The sequence below is a fragment of the Meriones unguiculatus genome, chromosome 14, assembly GCF_030254825.1.
Source record: "Meriones unguiculatus strain TT.TT164.6M chromosome 14, Bangor_MerUng_6.1, whole genome shotgun sequence".
In the NCBI taxonomy this organism is placed as follows: domain Eukaryota; kingdom Metazoa; phylum Chordata; class Mammalia; order Rodentia; family Muridae; genus Meriones; species Meriones unguiculatus.
The window spans coordinates 75,990,268-76,012,038 of record NC_083361.1 but is presented as its reverse complement, the minus strand read 5'-3'; the positions used below and the strand labels follow the sequence as shown (position 1 = coordinate 76,012,038).

The 21,771-nt window shown below is 43.0% G+C and overlaps 2 protein-coding genes and 1 long non-coding RNA gene across 4 annotated transcripts in view; 1 reads left to right on the top strand and 2 right to left on the bottom strand.

Annotated features, from left to right (window-relative positions):
- The window catches only part of Ccdc83 (coiled-coil domain containing 83), a 50,888-nt gene extending 29,312 nt beyond the window's left edge, over window positions 1-21,576 (top strand). Inside the window, exons 7-11 of the mRNA XM_060367506.1 lie at window positions 201-269; window positions 16,008-16,129; window positions 17,257-17,336; window positions 18,774-18,949; window positions 21,338-21,576. Coding sequence (XP_060223489.1) covers window positions 201-269; window positions 16,008-16,129; window positions 17,257-17,336; window positions 18,774-18,949; window positions 21,338-21,499 — 609 coding nt within the window. The 3' untranslated portion in view covers window positions 21,500-21,576. The remainder of the gene's footprint in view (window positions 1-200; window positions 270-16,007; window positions 16,130-17,256; window positions 17,337-18,773; window positions 18,950-21,337) is intronic.
- The window catches only part of Picalm (phosphatidylinositol binding clathrin assembly protein), a 130,439-nt gene that overhangs the window by 1,136 nt on the left and 107,532 nt on the right, over window positions 1-21,771 (bottom strand). The gene's annotated exons all lie outside the window — the stretch shown is intronic.
- On the bottom strand, window positions 4,696-7,359 carry LOC132647259 (uncharacterized). Its single transcript, XR_009585623.1, has 3 exons — window positions 7,244-7,359; window positions 6,212-6,306; window positions 4,696-5,476 (listed from the first exon to the last, which is right to left on the bottom strand). It is a non-coding gene; the product is annotated as an uncharacterized LOC132647259 (long non-coding RNA).

Sequence of the window (21,771 nt, the reverse complement as noted above, 5' to 3'; positions counted from 1 at the left end):
ATTGGATTTGAAACATGAAATTCATATGAAATCATCTCACTAAGAAATACAGTGTTACCCATTATTGAAGTCTTATGGGTAAGACTGTAAATATCAGGACAAGGATATGGTTCAAAACAGAATTAAAATGAAGGTGGAGAGCAAGCCCGCCCCACCAGGGCTGACACTGTGTGCCACCTATGACGACTCTTCTCTTCCAGAACGCTGTGGGGTACATTGACAAGAGCAACTATCGAGAGATCTGGGAGAATGACTGGCTGAAAAAAGAAGTAAGTAGAATGCATCAAAAGCACTCTTTTTTTTTTTTTTTGAACTGGCAATGATCTTTAATTAAAGAGTTGGAGTCATAGGAAAAGCATAGAGTTTTTAACTGACGTAAAGAAATGTCTACCTCCTCTATTGCTGGTGGGAGTGCAAACTTGTACAAACACTTTGGAAATCAATCTGGCACTTTCTCAGAAAACTGGGAATACCACTACTCAAGATCCAGCTATACCACTCCTGGGCATACACCCAAAAGATACCCCACCATTCAATAAGGACATTTGCTCCACTGCATTCACAGCAGTTTTGTTTGTAATAGCCAGAATCTGGAAACAACCTAGATGTCCCTCAGTGGAGGAATGGATACAGAAATTGTGGTACATTTACACAATGGAATACTACTCAGCTATTAAAAACAAGGAAATCATGAAATTTTCAGGCAAATGGATGGAACTAGAAGAGCTCATCCTGAGTGAGGTAACCCAGAAAAGACAGGAGTGGTACACACTCACTAATAAGCAGGTATTAGCCGTATAATATAGGACAACCGTCTAAGACCTAAAAAAGCTAAACATTAAGGAGGAGTCTAGGGAGGATGCTTAAATCTCATTCACAATGGCAAAAAGGATAGACAACAGAAGCAGTAGAAGAGAGGAAACAGGACGGGAACCTTCTCTAGAAGGTCCTCTGAAAGGATTCACCCAACAGAGGTTTCAAAGCAGATGCTGAAACTCAGGGCCAAGCTTTGGGCAGAGTGCAGGGAGTCTTATGGAGGAAGAGAGGGGTGGGAATAGAGGGACACGGAGGGGACAGGAGCCCCACAAGGAGGCCAACAAAACTAAAAGATTTGTAGGACCAGGGGGTCCTACAGAGACTGATGCACCAACAGAGGACCATGCATGGAGAGGATCTAGACTCCCTGCTCAGATGTGGCTGATTGGAAGCTCAGTCTCTGTGTCGATCTCTGAGGGAGGGGAGCAGGGGCTGCCTCTATCATGAACTCAGTTGACTGCTCTTTGATCACTCACCCCTGATGATGCAGCCTTGACAGGCCATAGAGGAAGAGGACCCAGGCAGTCCTGATGAGACTTAACAGGCGATGGGCAGATGGCAACAGTAGAGAACTCCCCCTTTCAGTGAACTAGGGAAAGGGGATGAGGGGAAAAGGGAGGGAGGGTGGGACTGGGGGAGTTGATGGAGAGGCTTCAATTGGGATAATATATATTGAATAAATTGTGAAGAAAAAAAATTTAAAAGAAATGTCTAAGACAAGACCTAATCCTGTTATATTGTTACCCAACAAATGGCATAAGTAATCTCAATAATAGCCAGAAATAATGTGGGTGCTTAATCTACACCTTACAGTCAAGTGGGCCAAGTTTCTTTGTGCCCTACAAGCTAGTATTTCTCATGAGCCTGCCTCTTGCTTGGTGGTTGGCAAGGCTAACAGATCATTTCAGCCCTTGATTTAAATTACCCTCTGGTAATTTACCATCATCCCTGAAACGTGCTCAACCTTTTAGACATCTTTTCCTGGAGGAAGCTCTCTGGTTTTCTCTCTATACTGGTGACTCCTGATCTAATCTGTATGATATTGTGTTGTGGGCCACAGCAAACCCACAGTGCAGCCATTTTGCCTGTGATCAAGATGGCCTTGCAGCACCTTTGTCTCTCTCCACCCTGACCCCTCACATCTGTACAAGAACTCATGGGAACTGCGGAGCCAGGAGCGGCTCCCTAGGCCAGGACTATACGGGGTTTTCTGGGTGTGGTCATGTAAAGACTTCTGTAGTTCTATAGTAGGACCACTCATGTTCTATACTCTCCTTGTCTTAATCTGAACAGTCTTTGTTATTGGGAACCGTCCTGTTTTCTCGCGTTGTACATATAGGTCACTGTCCTGATCTCTAGGCCATCCTTACTCTCGTTGGCTGGAAAACTCTAACTCTGCCTTTAGGTGCCGGCTTTAATGAGCAGTTTCCTTATGGACCACTTCATAATGCTCTCCTGGCATCCTGAGAACTCCCGTCCCAGTGTTTTCTTGCATTGCTGAATTCTTGCTAAAAATACATTAAAACCCTGTTCATGACCTGTGTCCTTACTACCCACAGCAGGGGTATATCTTTTTAACTGTATGTCTACAGTACCTGAAAAATAATCTTTGCTTATCAAAAGGAGCTAGTAAATGAAAGAATGTTAAAGAATGTCTGTGAACATACATACACTTCCTCACTGAGGGGCTGAATCATACACACACACGTATATGTCTGTGAACATACATACACTTCCTCACTGAGGGGCTGAATCAAACACACGTATTTTGGTTTAGAGGCAGTCATATTAGACTGTGAATTACGTTGTGGCTCAAGATGGCAGACTGCATCTTGTTTCTCCTAAGGACCTTCTAAAACAAGATTACAGAGCTACAACACAGAACGCATCTGCAAAGGTAACAGGTGCGGGGAGTTCACAGGAGAGAGCTCAATGATTCCCCGACAAACACACGTGCAAGCAAGCTGCTGGCTCAAACTGGCAGCTAACCTTTGGTCCAGCTGTGGTAAGTGTGCTCCACAGAAAGTGCAGAACCCAGGCTGTTTGGGAAGCCTGGGGAGCCTCTGCTCAGAGTCTGTGTGCGCTGTGGATGGTAGGGATGGAAGAGGAGCAGAGAACAAGAACTTACCACCGCCTGCATCAGTAAACATCCCAGGGACCTGGTGACTTTTCTTCACACAGAACAAAGCAGTTATCCTCAGCCTAGAAACCCTCAGGCTCTCCCCCAAGAGCACTGAAACCATCCGATACACAGTTTCTAGCACAGATGTGAGACATTTATGTGCAAAAAAAAAATTTATGTTTCCAATTGTGGCATTCATGAGGCCACAATCTAAATATCCTGCCCCTGCTTTCTCAATCCAAAATATTTCTCCAGCTCTGACATGCCATATTTACAGATTTCAGTCTACTCTTTGATTCAGAGGAGAAACTTGGAATGAAAACAGCCCTGTTTACACGGTGATAGAGAAATACCACATCCCGTAAGCCCTTCCTAATATGATTACATAATGGATTACTAAGGACAGTTAGACAAATTGAAGAGGAAAACTCAGGTAAACTAAAGACAGTAGAAGCAAGAACTAATAATAAAATCTGCCCCTTGAAGATGCTGAAGGGAAATTCAGGAAATTAAAAAAGAGCTATTACTAATATAAAAAAAATGAGTGCCAGTTTATTTAGAAAAAAGGACCCTTCAAAAAAACCAAATATAAAATAGCATGCAGCATGCACTCTCTCGGCGCAGGGAAAGACACATCCCTAATGCAAGAGACAGAGCATTCAAAAAAGACTAATTCTAAAAAGATAAAGCAGAAAGGATCATCATCAAAGCAGTAGAAGAAAACTCCCTGGTGGATGAAAAGGGCAAACAAAAGAAGGCAGGACAGGTAAGCAGTAAACCAGCGCTGCTGTCAGTGATGACGTCCAGGTGGAGAATGTTTTTGAACTTGGAACTGTATACTCCACTCAACTAAATTAATGGGGGGAGGGGGAACTATTCCCAGAATTGCAAGGGCTGTGATATTTATTCCTTAATCATCCCCAGGAATTTATTTAACATCAAACTTAACAACACAAGCTAGTATACCGAGCGGGACAGGAAATGCCAGCTTCCCCAAAACTCCGGAGAAGAGATGCCTGAGGATAATTGTGTTGCAGGTTTAAAAGACATCCAGATTGGAAATTATGTCATTCCCAGGTTCCAAACCCACGCACTCATCAGCCAGCTGCAACTGTGTAAGCTCGCCACAGACCTCTCAGACCCCTGAATTGACAACAGTTGTCTCTTTTCCCTGAATCTGCTTCTGGTCCCCTGCTGTGTCTGTCCTACTTAAGGACCCCACGATTATGCAGTCACCCAAGTTGGGATTTTGGAAGTCCCAAAGAAATGTTTTGTTTTGCTTTGTTTTTGTTGTTGTTTTTCAGTATCCAAATCCAAAAGTCTTCTCTAAGTCCTGTCTTCCACCACTTTGTTTCTCTGCCACCACCCTACTCCAGGCCCACGATAGCCACATCCTCCCCATAAGGCCTTACCTGGTTTTCCTTCCTACAAGCCAGACTCTTTCCCTTTCTCCTTCACACAAACTCGGAGACATCATTCTAAAACGTAAACCTGCCAGTGTCATCCTGCAGTGAGTTAGGAGGTTCAAAGGGATGTGAGGCGATGGTTTCTGAGAGACATGGGCTGGACACACAAAGTTCCATGTTGACAGGTCTGGAGTCATGATGGTCAATACCTTCAACTTGACAGGATCTAGAGTCATTTAGGAGACTCTAACCCCGGAAGTCTATAAGGGAGTTTCCAGATTAGGGTAAATGAGGTGGGAAGGTCCACCCTAACGTGGGCACCATTTCATAGCCTGGGGTCCTAGACTGAAGAGAAAGCAGTGAGTGAGCGGAGCACACCAGCATCCATTGCTCTCTCCTTTCTGACTGTAGATAACAATGTGACAAGCTGCTCCATGCACCTGCTACCATGCCTTCCTGGCCACAATACCTTCCAGCCAAACAATGAGCCAAAAAAAAGCCCTTCCTTTTTAAAGTTGCTTTTGTCAGGTCTCACAGCAACAACAACAAACACAAAAACTTAACCATATGGGACTCTACCTAGTGGTACGAGAATCACTAAATATCTTACTGACAGGCCTGGGTGTTTTGGAGTTCTGAGTAATACTTCAGGTGTTTCTAATTCAATCACTCCCAATCCTCAAAATTCCTCACATTTAGACAAATACCCATCCATCCTGTGTTTGAATTATGTATATGAGACAAAACTCACTATTTTAACAAAAACTTTTTTTTTTTTAATTTTATGTGGGCAAGTGTTTTGCCTGCATGTATGTATAAGCAGTATGTGTACCTGATTCTTAGAGAGTGGCCATAAGAGGGCAGCATATCCCCTGGGACTAGAATTACAAGGGACTAGAATTCCATATGCCCCCACAAGGGTGCTAGGAACTAAATTTGGGTCCTCTGGAAGAACTGCTCTTAACTGCTAAACCATCTATTTCTCCTGTCCTTCCCAAACTCACTACTTTTTGAGAGAACTTACTTCAAACTCTGTGAAGGTCATGCTAGCACATTAGTCATGTTGATTCTCTAGCACACATCTTCACCACCTGATGTGGGTCCTTAGTGCTAGGCCTCCATTTTTAGTTGCCTGTAAATATGAGCATGGATATTCTAAAGGCACTCAGCAGCATGCCTACTGTGGGATGTTAAGTCCTCATTCATTTCTCTCCTTGTTTTTCACTGTCCAGAAGCACTAAAAGAAAAGTTGTTTTTTAGCTTTCCCCCTTCTCTTCCCTGTTCCCCATCTGACTGAGGAGAGTTAATGGGTCTAGAAAAGTGGGAGACAAATGGTATTCCATTGCCCCCTTTAAGTCCAGTAAAAGGCTCCTTTTCTTTCAATACAATAATAATTATAAAACAGTTATGAAAACTATTAGGAAAAAGTATTTGATTATCTTATCTTGAAAAGTTTAGAGTTCTATACCTAAATTAACTTTTATCCTTATTGGTATTACCTATATGAAAACATTTTCTTAAATTCTAAACAACTTAAGCTTAATTGTAGAACTATAACTATTTGGTCTTCAATCCCACCAGAGACCTGAGAAGGAATAAAATTAGTTACTGGAATAAACAGAAAGTGCATGTTAGCAGCTTCCAAAAATTAGAAAATTGACAGTTTGCTGCCTGAACAGTCACCCAAAACTCTCTATAATGTTGGAGCATCATCTTCAGCCTTCTGGCTCAGTATATTTAACAGACATATATTTGAAGCAGGAACTATTTAGGACTTGCTTCCCCTGTCTTCGCAGAGTTTGGCAGTCAACTTGTCCTGTATTTGAGCTTGCCCATTTTTGTCGTGAAATGAGGGCATTTTTCTTACCTGGGTGGCTGGTTTGCCACATTTAAAGCCATTTCCATATGGAGGTTCTTTGGCTGGGTGCTGCCAGGAGATGAGCTGTCTCATTGTCAGAGAATCTTTAAAATAATGAAGACATTTTAAAATGCCATATTCTGTAGGTCTCTGAGGCTTATGAAGACTTACCTATCTTTATGTATTCTACCTGTCTATCATATCTATTTGTTAAACCTAGATGTATACTCCTGTGATAAATTGGACTAGTGTCTGATATGACTATGAGTTAATTAACAATTAACTTGCATTACCTAATATCCTAACCTTATTTTCTCTCTGAGTAAGATCATTAACAACTTATAACCATCTCCCAATGACAATAAACATTCATAGCCCCAGAAAAACAAACAAAAACAGACCCAACCCCCTTTAAAGGAAATTAGACATCATTCTCATGAATTTTTTCTTGCTGATTCTTTGGACACCATTGGGGGCCCAAAGGAAATTGGGAAAATGGTTAATTAAGCAAGAATTAACATTTGTGGTCCGGTCTTTGAATGTTGAGAAATTTCAGTCTTAATAGAAATCCTTTTTGTAACCGTCTAAAATGCTGTATCAATTGAGATTAGTAGCTTTCTTCAAAGCTCTCTTGGGAGCAGGTTTTGAGGAGAAACAGCAAGGGAAGCAGTTGAGGCATTCTAGAATGCTACAACATGCAAGATGCTGCAACAGATGTATCGACGTCTTAGCAGGCTGGAAAGATGAATTCTGTCAGGTTTGATCGAGATCTCCAGTGTCCAGACCTTATGTTCTGCAAACATATAATTTCTCACAAGCTTTATACAGTCCTGAAATTATAAATGTATGACATGTGCAGGATGAAACCAAACTGTAAACCAATTTTATCTATGATGTTTAAAAAAATGGCATAATAAATTTGAGGATATTGTAGCCAGGGATTTACTGGCCATGTATTGTTAAAATTCTGGCTAGAGACATTTTATGACTCAGTCAGTTTCATAGTTGTTCCCATGTAAAGGGATCAGCACTTTATGTTACCTGTTCTGTTAAGTCTTCTTGATTTCTCTCTTCTTGTGTGTGGCCAAGATCTTCAGGTGCTCTTCCTCTATCATTTCTGATTTTTATTAGTTTTGATGGAACCCATAATTTCTCTTCTAAACAAACATACACAATACCTCTTCCTCAGCATAACACATTCCCTGTTCTCCATTTTGGAATTAGGGCCTTTATATGTTGCTCTAATTCAGCAGTCCTTTCTAAAGTCCACTGTGTCTTAGCAGGTGTGCTACTTATCTCATTTAAACATTTTAAAATTGATAAATCATTATTTAATCTAGTTTGGGGAGATATTACATTTCCCTTCTGTTTTATGACCGTCTTTTAAAAATTAGTTAAATATTTTCATAGTTGTCTGACCTATAGAATTACAAGTTATATCTGTAACAAGTTTCATGTCATGATGTCTAAAATATTGTTAAATTCCAATGGATATACATGCTGAAGCACCATCAGCCCCAATTCTTAAGGGCATCTCCAAAATATTCACCATCTCTAACAAATGTGTAACCTTAGGATCATGCTCTCCAGAATTTAAGGCAAAAGCCCACTGGAATTTTGAATATGACTCTATGACATGGTGCAGGTATTTCAGTTCTCCAAACTCTGTTAAATGGAGCACACCAGCCACAGTATGACCTTGTTCCAAGACACACTACACAGGATCAGCATTTCTACTTTAGCATATAGATCGTCATCTACTAATTGAAACTTAACAACACACACACAATATCCATCTGACCAAGTTGGCCTATAGCTGAAGACTTTCTCTCCAGCATCTCAATGGGCTGCCATTTTGCAATATCTTCAAGCCTCTGTGGACTTTTCTCATCTGGAACCACCTTTTTTGGTGTTATTGTAAGTACCAGATTGGATTGCCCTGAAGGCTCTCGAGTTTGATTCAAAGATTTCCGCCAACCTCTGTTCTATGGCCTTTAATTTATCATTTATTCTCTCAATCTCTTCTTTCTCCAAGTCTATCACCGACCTGCAGTGAAACCTGGATACCACCTGAGTGAAGGCTGGGGGGAGAGAGAGCAAGGCGACACAAAGAGGGACACCAAGTCTAGGCTTTGATCAAGGTGTCGTTAACTGAATGTCAAGTTAACACTTAAATAGCAGGAAAGTACAAGCAGTTTCTCACGGAGGCAGTTTTACTTAGCCAGAACATAGGAGGGCTCACTCAAGGTGGCACAGAACCATGGTTGCACGGAATTTATTGTCTAGTTCTCAGGGTCAGAGCCCTCTGCTGTAGAATTGCCAGGGTCAGTCTCTGAGCCACCAAGCTTTAGAGAGGAACCAGGGCCAAGAGGCTGAATTCCACTGCTCAGATGCCCACTCCAGTTTGCCATTAACTCCAAATGGGCTGCCACACAGGTCTGTCTTCTCCTGATCTTTCCCAAAGAGGAGATACAAAACTGAAGTCATCAGTGATAAAATTATTTGTATGCTAAGAGAAACAAACTCCAATGGTACCCAGAAGCACTGTGTCACTGTATCTTCCTCCATTTTCAACAAAGGAAATTATCTTTTTCTAATCTCAAAACCTTTCCCTAAGGACTTTACTTTCTTAAATTCAGCTCCCCTTTCAGGCCTTATTACTTCAGATGCTTGAGGCTTTTCAGTCTGTCTCTGGCTCCTCCTTCCAGGGAGAGGTATTTTCTCTGCCTCACTCTGGGAAGTTACTGGGTCCACAAATGTTTGCTCCTCACAATGAACCCCTTCTCAAAGGGATTTTGCTTTCTGCCTTGGCTAGCAAAGTCTGGCTTTGAGAAGTTTCCTTGTCAAACAGCCACTTTTTCGCTCTACCTAAAGAAACTGCCTCTCTTGGGTTTTTATGTATCAATTCTTTTTATTTTTATTTTTTTCTGTAGCTTGCGGGAGGCCTTGCTGCTCTGCAAGGGCTCTGTCTGATCAGGAATCTGTGAACTCCTAGTTTAGGAACTGCTGTTGCTTTGTTTTTAAGAACAGAACTAAGAAACTTCTCTCTAGTTTTTTACTTTTTACATAAATTCCTGCTAGATTACTGTAAATTCTGCTAGATTACTATAAATTCTGTCCTGCTTGGTACGCCATTTGTTGTTGATTTTTAAAGTTTATTATTGATTTATCTTTTAGTTAAACAGCGGTTATTCCTAAACTAGCTGTATACACAAATCACCACACAGAGACTAGGATCTATTTAATTAACCTAGATTATATGCTGGGCAATAGTTACTCCATCCTAAACCTCCAAGCCCTCATAGTTTCCTCCCATTCAGATTTCACCCATCATACTTGCTTTTAGTCATATCTTAGGTCCAGTTCATCTCTCCTTGTGGTTCTAAGTCCTCCTCTCCGATCTCTTTCTCAGACCCCCCCCCCTCCCACTCCTTTACTTCCCCTCTGGACCAGGATGTCCCACCCTATTCTCTCCATTGTTCAGCATTGGCTGGTTGTTTTATTGACAATACAGAGAACAAATGGTGGCATGTTTACACAAACTTGAGACAGGTGATGCTTAGAATAAACATTACAATGCAATGTCCGGATTGAAACCAGATGGTGGGGGAGAGAAATCAGCATTTGAATGAACAAGAATAAATTGTATACATTCCACAAGAACATTATACCCCACAGTGAGACGTTAAATTCCTTATTCATTTCTCTCCTTGTTTCTCACTGTCCAGAAACACTAATAGAAAAGTCGCTTTTTGGCTTTCCCCCTTCTCTTCCCTGTTCCCCATCTGACTGAGGAGAGTTAACGGGTCTAGAAAACTGGGAGACAAATGGTATTCCATTTCTGTGATATTGCCAACTAGCTTTATCGTGTGTGAGGGGCACTGAGGGACTGAACTTCAGGCCTTGTGCACACTAGGCAAGAATTCAACCACTTGGCTCCACCCAGCCCTTTTTTCTCTTCCTTTTAGATGCCCTCCCCCGCTTTTTTTCAGTGTTGGAGTTGAGCCCATCGTCTTGTGCTGAACTGCAGTCCCAGCCCTTTTCATGTTAGGAGACAAGGTTTCCCTACATTGCCCAGGCTACCCTTGAAATTATTCTGTAGTCCACATTGACCTAAACCCTGTCTCAGACTCTTGAGTAACTAGGTTTATAGGCCTATGCTACCAGGACCAGCCTGACAACAACTGTCAATTTACTATTAAATTGTAAAGTTATATTAATGAGTTTATGCTATTACTCCCAAGTAATTAGAATGAATTGTTTATTTTAAATAAGACTTTAAGATGGAGATAGAAGGATCAGAAGTTAAAGGTCATCCTTCGCTATATAGCAAGTTCAAGGCTAACTTAGTCTTCATGAGACTGTATCTAAATAAATAAATAAATAAAGGCAGCTGGGCATGCTGGTGCACACCTTTAGTTCCCGCCCTCAGGAAGGCAGTGGCAGATGGATACCTGTGAGTTTGAGGCCAGCCTGGTACAAATCGAGTTCCAGGACAGCCATGGTAGTTATACAGAGAAACCTTGCTTCAAAAGTAAAAAAAAAAAAAAAAAAAAAAAAAAGATAGATGATAGATAGATAGATAGATAGATAGATAATAGATAGATAGATAGGTAAAACAAGGTTTCAATAATTTAAAATTCAAGGTGGGTTAATAATAGAATGTTAGGGGATATTTATTTATTATAATTTTACTAAATACAACAGTGTGATCTCATAATTACTATTCAACTCTTAATTTTATAAGATGTCACAGATCTTATTTTAAAAATTCTGTATTTGACTGATAACAAAGGCTGTTTTGGTGCCCTGACTCTTTCTTTTGAAGCTTCAAATTATATTTGGTTTCATTTAAAATTTTTTACTTCTGGAAATAAAAGGGAAGATGTCAAGTTTAATTAAATCACAGAGCTTAGAAATAAAGGGTAAAGCATTTTAAGGAAATTCAGTAGTTATAATTTCTCTATTACAATAAATATTCATTTTGGCATGATTAAATTTACTCAAAAAATTAATGAAAATTATTTATTATTAATTTTACCACTATTCAAGAGTTGCCCCAAAACAGAATTAAGCTGATACATTTCTTTGAGAAAGGCATGTAATGGCTTGAAAAACGTTGCTAAGAGAATGCACCACTCATTCTCTCTCAGCAAAAAAACGCAGAAAATAGTTATATGTGAAGGGTGCAGACATCCTGGTGCATTATTTTTCTTGTAGGTTTTCAGTCAGCTACTTATTAGGAAAATGACAATTGAAATTTTCAAATATTTTCACTACCTTAGCGTAGAGAAACAAGAAAAGACTCAGGATCTCAAGGAGGCACAGGGCTCAAGCAGACTCGCAGATGAAAAGGTCAAGTGCATACATTTTATCAGGCCCCTAGATCCCTGGCTGAAATGGTTTGACTTGTCTGCCCTGATCTCTACACTTCTTAGGTATTTAGAGAAACACGGTTTTCCACGTTTTCTTCCCTCTTATGTTCCTTACTCGAGAAGTCTAAGAGTATCTACATGATTATGAAAAGGAACTAGTTTTAGTTTCCCTATTTCCAAAGCCTAGAGGAGTCAGCATTGATGTGAACACCACTCTGAAGAGGGAGGTGATTTCCCAACCCCTGCAAAGGTATCTCAGTGCCAATTTGGAAAGTGCTGAAGAACTATGTGCTGCCTCCCACACGGGCCTTGCCCATGGCCAGACAACTTCCAACTATTGTTCTCTGTGCACAGCTTCTATGATGTCTTTCTCATGCTTTGAAAAACAAACCTTTCCTTAAGGCATTCAAACTTGTAATCAAGTTAATCATCTCTGAACACCCAAGACCCTAAACACCAACCACTGGCTTATTATAGACTTAAATGTCTGAGACAAGTAAGTGAGCATGATTTGTCTCTCTTCCCAGCTCTAAGCTGCCAGCAGTCTGAGCCATGACCCCACAATTGTCTCTAATTAGCTGTGGCTTTACAAGCGGTCTTTTGGGGAAGGGTTGAGTCTTGCTCATCCATATATCCTATATTGTGCTGGTTCTGAGGAACCTTACTGATGCTGCTCTCTTCTTTATCACCGCTAATTTCTTAGCTCCAGCTGACCAGCATCAATTGCCCCAGTAGAGCAAAGGTTTTGCCTACATGGTTCTGTTCTCTTATTAGTCACAGCTGATTCTTTATCCCCAGCTAACCAGAACATGGATTTTTTTATTAGAATTTTATTTTTATTTTCTGTACATTGGCGTTTTACGGGCACGTTTGTGTGTGAGGGTGTCGGATCCCCTAGATCTGGAGCCGCTGCAGCTGTGAGCTGCCATGTAGGTGCTTGGAAGTGAATCTGGGTCCTCTGGAAGAGTAGCTAGTGCTCCCTGGCCACTAACAGCAACACAGACTTTTAACTCAAAATATGCAACAGATGTGACAGTCTTTAAGTGGCCCCCAAACTTCCCTCTGTAACTTTACAAGCCAGGCCTCCATCACCCACATTGCTCTCATCTTTCTTAACTTCCAAGCTCCAAAATCTTTCCACAATCTTCCCCAAAACAACATATCTGTCACAGTAACATCCCATGATATTCTAGAGCAATTCTGTCCTAGTTAGGGCCATCATTCCCATGATGAAGCAAGGTGGGGAGGAAAGAGTTTATTAGGCATACATTTCTGTATCACTGTCCATCCCTGAAGGAAGCCAGGACAGGAACTCAAACAGAGCAGGAACGTGAAGGCAGGGTCCGATGCAAAGGATCGGTGCTGCTTCCTGGCTTGCTCTTCAGGGCATGCTCAACTTGCTTAACTTACTTTCTTACAGAACCCAGGACCACCAGCCCCAGGAATGGGGACCACCCACAATGGGCTGGACCCTCCCACATCAATCACTAATTTAAAAATTGCCCTACAAGCTTGCCTGCAGCCTGATCTTTTGTTTGTTTGATGGTTTGTTTTTCAAGACAGGGTTTCTCTGTGTAGCTTTGGCTGTCCTGGATTCACTTGGTAGACCAGGCTGGCCTCGAACTCACAGAGATCTGCCTGCCTCTTCCTCTCTGAGTGCTGAGATTACAGGTGTGCACCACGGCACCTGGCTTGATATTCTGGAGTCAATTTCTCAGTTAAGTCTCCCTCTTTTCTGATGACTCTAGCTTGTGTCAAGTTGACATAAAACTAGCCAGGACATATATCTAGCTCGGAAGCTTGCCCATGTAAGGACCCACATATTTAATAAATGACTCATATGGATGCTTCAAGATTCTCAACCATCATCGACTTTCAGTAACAAAGCAGAAGCTCTTAGCTTCTCTTGACCAGAGGAATTGTTCTCACTCCCTCAGGAGTCTTCCCACTTCCTCCTGTTTTCCTGTTTGTTTGTTTGTTGTTGTTGTTTTTCACCAGCCTGTTACTCTCGACTTTATACTTAGTTCTAACTGCAGTGCCTCGATTGCTTCCATGAACGTCTGCTGGTGTTGATGCCTCTAAAATGTAGCTCGTACTGCCATGGATGGCAGGGAAGTTATTTAGGGGCTCAACCACGGAACTTCTCTGTGCTCTTCCCTCAGATGGGCCTTCTCTCTTCTTGTTTTTCTTTTTAGTGATACAGGGTTATTTTATGCTAACAACTGACCAATGTGATCAATCCACAGATGGCACGGAGGGGCTTTGCCGACAGGAGAGAAGGGCTGTAGGACTTGGGCTCTTGCTCCTGGGAGGGTCTTAGTGAGGCCACTCTTCTTGGCCTGAAAGCAATTCCTCAGTCTCAGAGCTGCTGTTTGATCCGCAGGAGCTTGCTGTGGGCCTCGTCTGCCTGCAGCTTGTGGATGTATGCCATGGAGTGTCTGAATTTTGGACATATCCTCTGCGCCTGCCTTTGGGTACAGGCTGAGACAAGAGGTGGCCAGTCCTGTGAGCGTCACAGCATGTCCTAAAATCATCACAGGCAGGACCCTCAGCCTCCTCCTCCTCTTCAAGCCCTAGAAATACCTATGCCTATATGCCTGCCCATCCCATATGCTCAGGTCGGGGGGAGGTGGCAACCAAGCCCAGAAAAGGACAATCAGAGACTTACAGATGGTCAGCCCATCTTTTACCAGCTTCTAGATCTACCAAATGTTTGTGTTATTGGTGATTTCATTGGTTTCACTGGTGTCCATCCAGACCCTTATGCCATAGTAGAGGAGCCAAAGGGAAGCCTTTTCTAAAGGCCAACCATGTTCATGGCAGACAACCTTTTTTTTTTTTTACAATTTATTTTCTTTGTATCACAGTTGTAGCCCCCTCCCTCATTTCCTCCCAGTCCCACCTTCCCTTTTGTTTCCCTTCTATCCCCCTCCCCTAGTCCACTGATAGAAGTCCTCCTCCCCTACTATCTGACCCTAGCCTATCAGGTCTCATCAGGACTGCCTAGGTCCTTTTTCTCTGAGATCTAGTAAGGCCACCCAGACAGGGGGAGGTGATCAAAGATCAGACAACTAAGTTCATGTCAGTAGCTCCACAAGGTGACAGAACAGAGCCAAAAATTCTGGCCCAGAGGGGCCTACAGAGACCGATGCATCAACCAAGGACCATGCATGGAGAGGACCAAGACAGCCTGTTTAGATGTAGTCCATAGGAAGCTCAGTCTCCATATGGGTTCCCTGGTAAGGAGAACTGACAACCTTCTTTAGACAAAAGATCCCAAACACACTTTTAAAAGACTGATAGACGAGCCAGGCACGTTGGCTCATGCCTATAATCCCAGCACTCAGAAAGGCAGAAGCAGGAGGATCATTGTGAGTTTGAGGCCAGCCTGGTCTACAAAGTGAGTCCAGGACAGCCAAGGCTACACAGAGAACTCTGTCTCAAAAACAAACAAACAAACAAACAAACAAACAGTTTCGAAAAACTAATGGGAACTCCATCAGCCAAACTGGCAAATTCTGTTCATTTTTGATTCAATTTAAAAAAATTAAACATTAAGTATATCCCGTAAGCAGTTACTGGCCATCACCTTGAGGACGAAAGCCAGGTTCTTGGGCAGTATTTGACTCTTAGTGGTGCAGTCAATCCCCAACTCCTCCCCATTTTAATAATTTTCTTCCATTTTAATAATTTGCCTTTGTTCACTGATTTCCTTTTTCCCAGGAGACACGACTTGTATCTCCATCAAGAGTCCCCGTTCCACTTTCGAGTTCTGGGTTAGCTGCCATCTCTCCTGTCACCTCACCCTCTCCCTCTTCCCACAATAACTGACCACCCAGGCTGAGATCAGATTGCTAAATTAATTTTGCATCTTGATCATTTATAATACATTTTCTGGCACATAGTAACAGTCTGATACAACAGAATAAATGAGTCAGCAAACATTTCACAAGATGGCATTTCTCAGAACGGACACCAAGCTCAGGGAGAACACAGTCTTATTATAGAGGCTAATAGAGCTTTTAGGAATTAAAAAAAAAAAAGCACCACCCTTTGCACCAATTATTCCAGCGTATTTTCAATGTCTTATTGTCACCTTTAGAGAGATCCCCATTCACTGGCCAATGTACCATATTGCTAAATGAATTTTGTTTTCCTGCCTCTGCTTCTAGCTCATACCTAAGTTCAGCCATGCTTCAGGAGGATAGAAAAGGACAGTTTCTGCTCTGTAATAACTGCCTGCCGAGCCTGGCAATGACCTAGAAAACAGCCCCACAGCTCCTTCTTAACCACGGCAAACCCCATAATAAATAATAAATGATAGCTCTTCCCTCAGGCAAATGTCCCTTTCAGGAGTTGAGTTTGCTGTAGAAGACATCACTGGATGAAGCCAGTAAGTACTGATACCTATTCCCCTTTTCTGCAAACAGATTACAGTTCACAGGAAGGAGGTTGAAGACCTGGAAAGGATTATTCATGAACTAGAAAAGGAAAATTTGGTGCTTATTGACCAGCTGTTTAAGTGTAAACTTGTGGATCTCAAAATACCCAGGTGAGGCATTCTCTGGCCAATGCAGTTAGCATTTGCTGCCTTAAGAATGCCCTGGTCAATGTCACGACACTTCTAGAAAGTGTTCTGTAGACATTATACCTGTAAAAAGTTTCTGGGGGTTTTGTTTGGTTTGATTTAAAAAAAATTATTTATCCGGGTGTCACTTGTAATTCCAGCACTCAGGAGGCTGACATAAGAGGGTTACGGTAAATTCAAGGCCTGCCTTTGTAGGCCGCATGGTTCTAAACCAGCCTGGGTTACAGGGTAACCCTGTTTGAAAAAGAAAGATTGCATTCTTCAATGCTTCCACTAGATGGCAGTACTCAAAAAGACAGGAACTCGGTGGCTACAGAGATGGCCCAGTAATTAAGAGCACTGGCCACTTTGCCAAAAGATCTGGGTTAAAGTCCCAGCACCCCCATACATAACTCCCTCGTCAAGGGATCCAGTGCCCTCTTCTGGCCTCTGAAGGTACTGCACACATATGGTGCATCTACATGCAGGCAAAACACTCTTACCTGTCAAAAAGGAATAATTCAAAACATTAACAAACAGTAGTATGTGTTACAAGTCCAAATTTATAGAAACACTGTGTGCATGTGTTTTAAATAGCTTATATGTGTTTCTCCGTTTCCTCTTCCCCTTCCCCACCGTCCTCCTTCACACATGGGCCTTATACCTGCCAGGTAAGCCCTCTAGCACTGAGCTACACCCTCAGCACTTCTTAATGATCTTCTTACTGAAAATCTACAGTGGCCTAACTGGTATCATTCTCACTCTCCCTTCTGGAACTTTCCCTCCCCATTTACTTTTCCCCAGTGAACTTCTGGTTCTACAAGACTCACGTTCAGATTTCATCTCCTCAGGAAACCTTCCTTGTCCCCAAGGCTCACTCAAAGGCTGTTCTTTCTGATTCCCAGAGTTCTCACACTACTCATTACATATCTCGCTAGGAATTATCACTTTAGATAATGCTGTGTCATTTATCATTTCAACAAGCCTTACGCTCCTGAAGCATGTAAAGCAGGTCTCAGTTTCCCTTTGTCTCCATATTCTGGGAGGGATGGGTGCTGGTGAGCACACGGGCTGGTATTTATTGACTGACAGGCTGTTATTCGTTCTCTCAGGAAACTGTATCTCACTCAAGCAGCTGGGCTGCAAGTGACAGAGGAAGACATGTCTTTGAAGCTGCCAGAGACAGAAACAGGTACAGTTCCCTGCAATGAGGCTCTCCTTGCCTTAAAGCACAGCATCCTGCAGTAGGCAGATCCAGAGATGCTCCTCTCCGCCCCTCCTCCCACCGCGCTCCTCCCGCTCCACTCTCCTGTCTGTCAACTCCTCCCTTCCCTTTCCCTGTCCTTTTCCTCCCTCTGTCCCTCCCTCCCTTTTCTCCCAGACACTTTCTTCTTTCTAAGGTATTTCCAAACATCACAGGCTGGGCTTGAACTCATGTTCCCCTTGCTTCAGCCTCCCAAGTGCTGACATTGCAGACACACTGTGCTGCGCCCGAGTTTTAATCCCATTTTCTATCAAACTCCTCATGTTTTATAATGAATTAAGGAGATGCCTGTAGAGGGAATGGGGTGTTGCCTACACTGATAACAGCACAGGTGCCACTTTAACCAACTGAAATGCCAGTATACCCCTTAGTCCCAGGTGGTTATGGTTAAGGTCTTAGCTATAAGAAGGATGTAGAATAGCTCTTAAAATGTACCCATCACTTACTTCTATATAATTTATATTACTTCCATTTTGTTTTGGTTTGTTTTTTTGGTTGTTTGAGACAGGATTTCTCTGTGTAGCCTGGGCTTTCCTTGAACTCACTCTGTAGACCAGGCTGGCCTTGAACTCACATAGATCCACCTGCCTCTGCTTCTTTTGTTACTATTTTCTTTATTAAGTTGTTTCATAAATTCTATACTTTTTCTCTAAGACATATTGGGTTTGGTGGTGGCAGCGCCGGGAACTGAACCCAGGGCCCCGTGGAGGCGTCACTGTCATAGTACTGATGAAGCTAAGCCATTCCTTTAGCCCCAAATTTGACATTTCTAAGTTTAGAGTTCTTTCAAATAAAAAATGTGACCGACAACGGCATTGTGTTTTGTCATCTGCTCAAAATACTATTTAATTATCGTAAAAATAAAGGTTTTTTTCTATACCCACTCTAGCTCCCAAATAATGACGCTGAGACCTATTCAACTTATTAATAAGCCTTAAGCACTATAGCTGAGAAGACTCTTATCTATTCTAACCCAACCATGCTGACCTAGCCTACTTCCCAGCCATGTGCCCCATTCCCTGGCATCTAGTTTCACCCTAGCTGCTCCTGCTCCATCCATGTCCTCATGGCAACTCTCCCAGAGCGGGTGACTTCTCATCTCTTCTTCCCTCTCTCTCCACTTGGGACCCCCTAACTAGGATTGAAATGCTGCCTCCCCTCTCCTCTCCTGCCCAGCTATTGGTTGGTGAGCTCTTTATTAACCAACCAGAAATGATGGAGAACAGTTTTCACAAAACGCTGAGACAGGAGATTCTTCAATAATAATGACAATGCCCGTGCTGCAACCAGACTCTGAGACACGAAGCAGCACCTGACCGCATCGTGCACAAAACCATCTCCCAACAACTTCTTTCTTTGCTTTAGCCCCAGAGGAGAAACTGCCCTCTGAAACCGAGAGTGGAGATATGCTGGACCTCCCACCGGAGAGCAGCTCGGAAGTCCAGCAGAAGGAAGGAGAGGACGTCCCCGCCAAAGAGGACTCCGTCATAGAGGGCTCTGTCATCCATTACTTACTGCACGAGGATGAGCAGGACTTCAAGGTGAGAACCATAAGAACACAGTTCTAACCAGAATATCAGTGACTCCAATGCTGGCAGAAGGAGACCCGAAATGAAAACACTGAAAAATTGACCTGTAATTCCTAGTAAAACCAGCCCACCATTGGCCTCTCCTGGGCTATTCTTTTTGCTCCCACTTCCAGTCAGTTAGCTACAAGAGAAGGGGTAAGTTATCTTTCGCCACCTAAGAAACTGTCCCTAAACCTAGCAGTTTAAAACAGTACCTTTTATGCGCCTTCAGGGCTCCGTTAGCTGGGGATTGAGCAATGGCTTCACCAGGTCCTCACTTGGGCAGTCGCAGCCATATGCTAGCTAGGGCCACCCTCATCTGAAGCCTAGACTGGGGCAAAACCGGCCCACCTCAAGAGAGGGATACTCCTATGTTAAGAAAGATGATGGTGACTCGATCTCCCTACACACGGGCCTCTTCAGAGGGTGCCTCGAGTGGCCCTCTGTTAAAGGATGGAGTGCAGCTTCTCTCAGGGTGAGCAACCCCAGTGACAGAAGAGAACAGCTCTACTGCCTGGAGACCATGAGCTGTCACTTCTCACACTCTACTGGTTGATCTAACCCACAGGAAGACTATAGCACCTCCATCTTGATGGAAGATTGTGTAAGAGTCAAAACAAAAGATTCCAATAAACCTGTGGGGTCAGATATATGTCAGACCATCTTTGTAAAAATAGGTGCCACTAGTGGATGCCTGGGGTAGCAAACTTGTCATTTAGCAAACTCTCCTTTGTACATTTCTACTCTTTCCTTTTCTGATACTGCCCAAACCTTAAAGTTTCTAAAAGTCTGGTAAGAGAAAGAAGGCTGTAAAAAAAAAAAAAGGTAGAAGAAATGGAATAAGTCCCCATATTAACTAATAATTAGCTCCAACTACCATTATTTCTTTACCAAGATAGAGTCGCCCTATGTAGCCCAGGCTAGCCTCAAATATGAGGGATTCTTGCCAGGCTGGCCTCAGACTCATAGCTATCCAACTGCCTCTGCCTCTTGAGCGCTGGGAATTTTCAGAATTTCTTTTTTATGCTTAAGAGTTCACCAAATATGGGTAAAGAAAAGCTCTATTGTACCCCATCCATTTTTGCAGTATTAGGGACTGAACGGGGCCTCTCATGTACTAGACAAGCACATTACCACTGATCTATCTATATCACTGTATCCCCTCGAGTGACCGAGGGGGTAACAGAGGTCGCTAAGTGTGTAGGAGGCTCTTGGTTTGGTTTTCAGCATTGAAAAAAAAAATTACAGGATGGATGTTTTAGAGTTTTTGCCGTTTAAATGCCCAAACACCACCACTAGCATCCTGGAATCCTCACTCTTGCTGTATCGTGCTGATGGCTGGTAACTTGGGACAACAGACGGTAAGCTGACTGTCCCTGGGTTGATGAAAGGTATTCTTGTGAGCTTTGGTGGAGGAGCTGCCGCAGCCATGGCATGGAACGTGCAGATGCTCATCAAACTACATAGAGTGGCAAGCATTTGGAAAGATGAGGCATCGCCTCCTCTTCTCACCCTTTCAAGTTCACATAAATACTGAGCACCCTGCCAACACGCCAGGCACCTGTTTATGGTTGAGAACTTCAAGAGAACGGGGGGCTAAAGCTCAAAGATGGGATTTCAGAAACGAGCCAACAACCAGCATGGAAAGAGGAGTATGCTACTCCGGCTGTCCCTCAGCGGCTCTGTGTTTATCACAGGCACGGGGAGCACTCCAGAAAGACTTGCTCATGTGCCTGTTGAACACGCGATTTATGGCGTAGGAGTCTTCCCAGGAAGGGCCTGGGCGTCTGGGGCTGGCTAGAGGATTTTCTAGCCAGTAACTTTCCAGTTCTTTGTGTTGCTTGACTACACCTTGGCTATAGGCTAAGTTTTACCAATACAGTAGCCAAAGAGCCTGGGGAAAGACTGAAATTTGTGGAAAAGTTGCTCAAGGATTACATGATCTGGTCCACACAGCACTTGTGGAACTCTCCAGATAGTTTTATTCAATAGTTTTGGATAATGCAGAGAAGTCTGCTGTGGCTTTGCCCTGGAATGTGGAGGACCATGCAAGTTCTTCTTCACCAACAAAGCAGCCTGCAGGCGACACATCTCCGCCACCCAACCCACCTCACTCCCTCTGAGACCATCAGCCTTCCCTTCTGCTCACCAGCACAGCTTTCTGCTGTAGCCCACAGGGAATATAAACCTAAAAAGTGTATTTTTTAAATGTTGCAGTGGCGTTCACATTCCATGTATGATACAGCCTTCACACAATCAGCAGGGCAATGAGCTCTGTCAGGTGAAGGTCTGCCCAGGAAAGGGACACCTCATTACCAAGCTCACTTGCCAATTACCTCTCCTCTTGCATCTTCACCACAGGAATATGCCAACTTGGGCCCAATGGCATTGAAGCTAATGGGTGTGGAAGGCAAGAAAATGCCCATTTATCTCCAAAAGAAGGAAATGCCGCTCAGCTTTTATGAAGATGTCCAGAGCCCCGAAAGCCGTATCACACATACGATGATGAAGACGTTTCTCTAGGCCTGGGAGCCACAGTGTGAAAACCACCCTTCTTTATCAGTTCTTTACGAATTAAAGTGCTCAAGTTGCTCGCTTAACTCACAGCAATCCATTCTTAAAGCTGCTTTCTCTCTCTCTATTTTTTTTTTCAAGACAGGGTTTCTCTGTGTAGCCTCAGCTGTCCTGAACTGGCTTTGTAGAGCAGGCTGGCCTTGAACCCAGTGTTTCTAACCATCATAACCAGGTTTAAAATCCTGATTTCAGTTATTGAGCTATTGATTCACTTGCCAGCA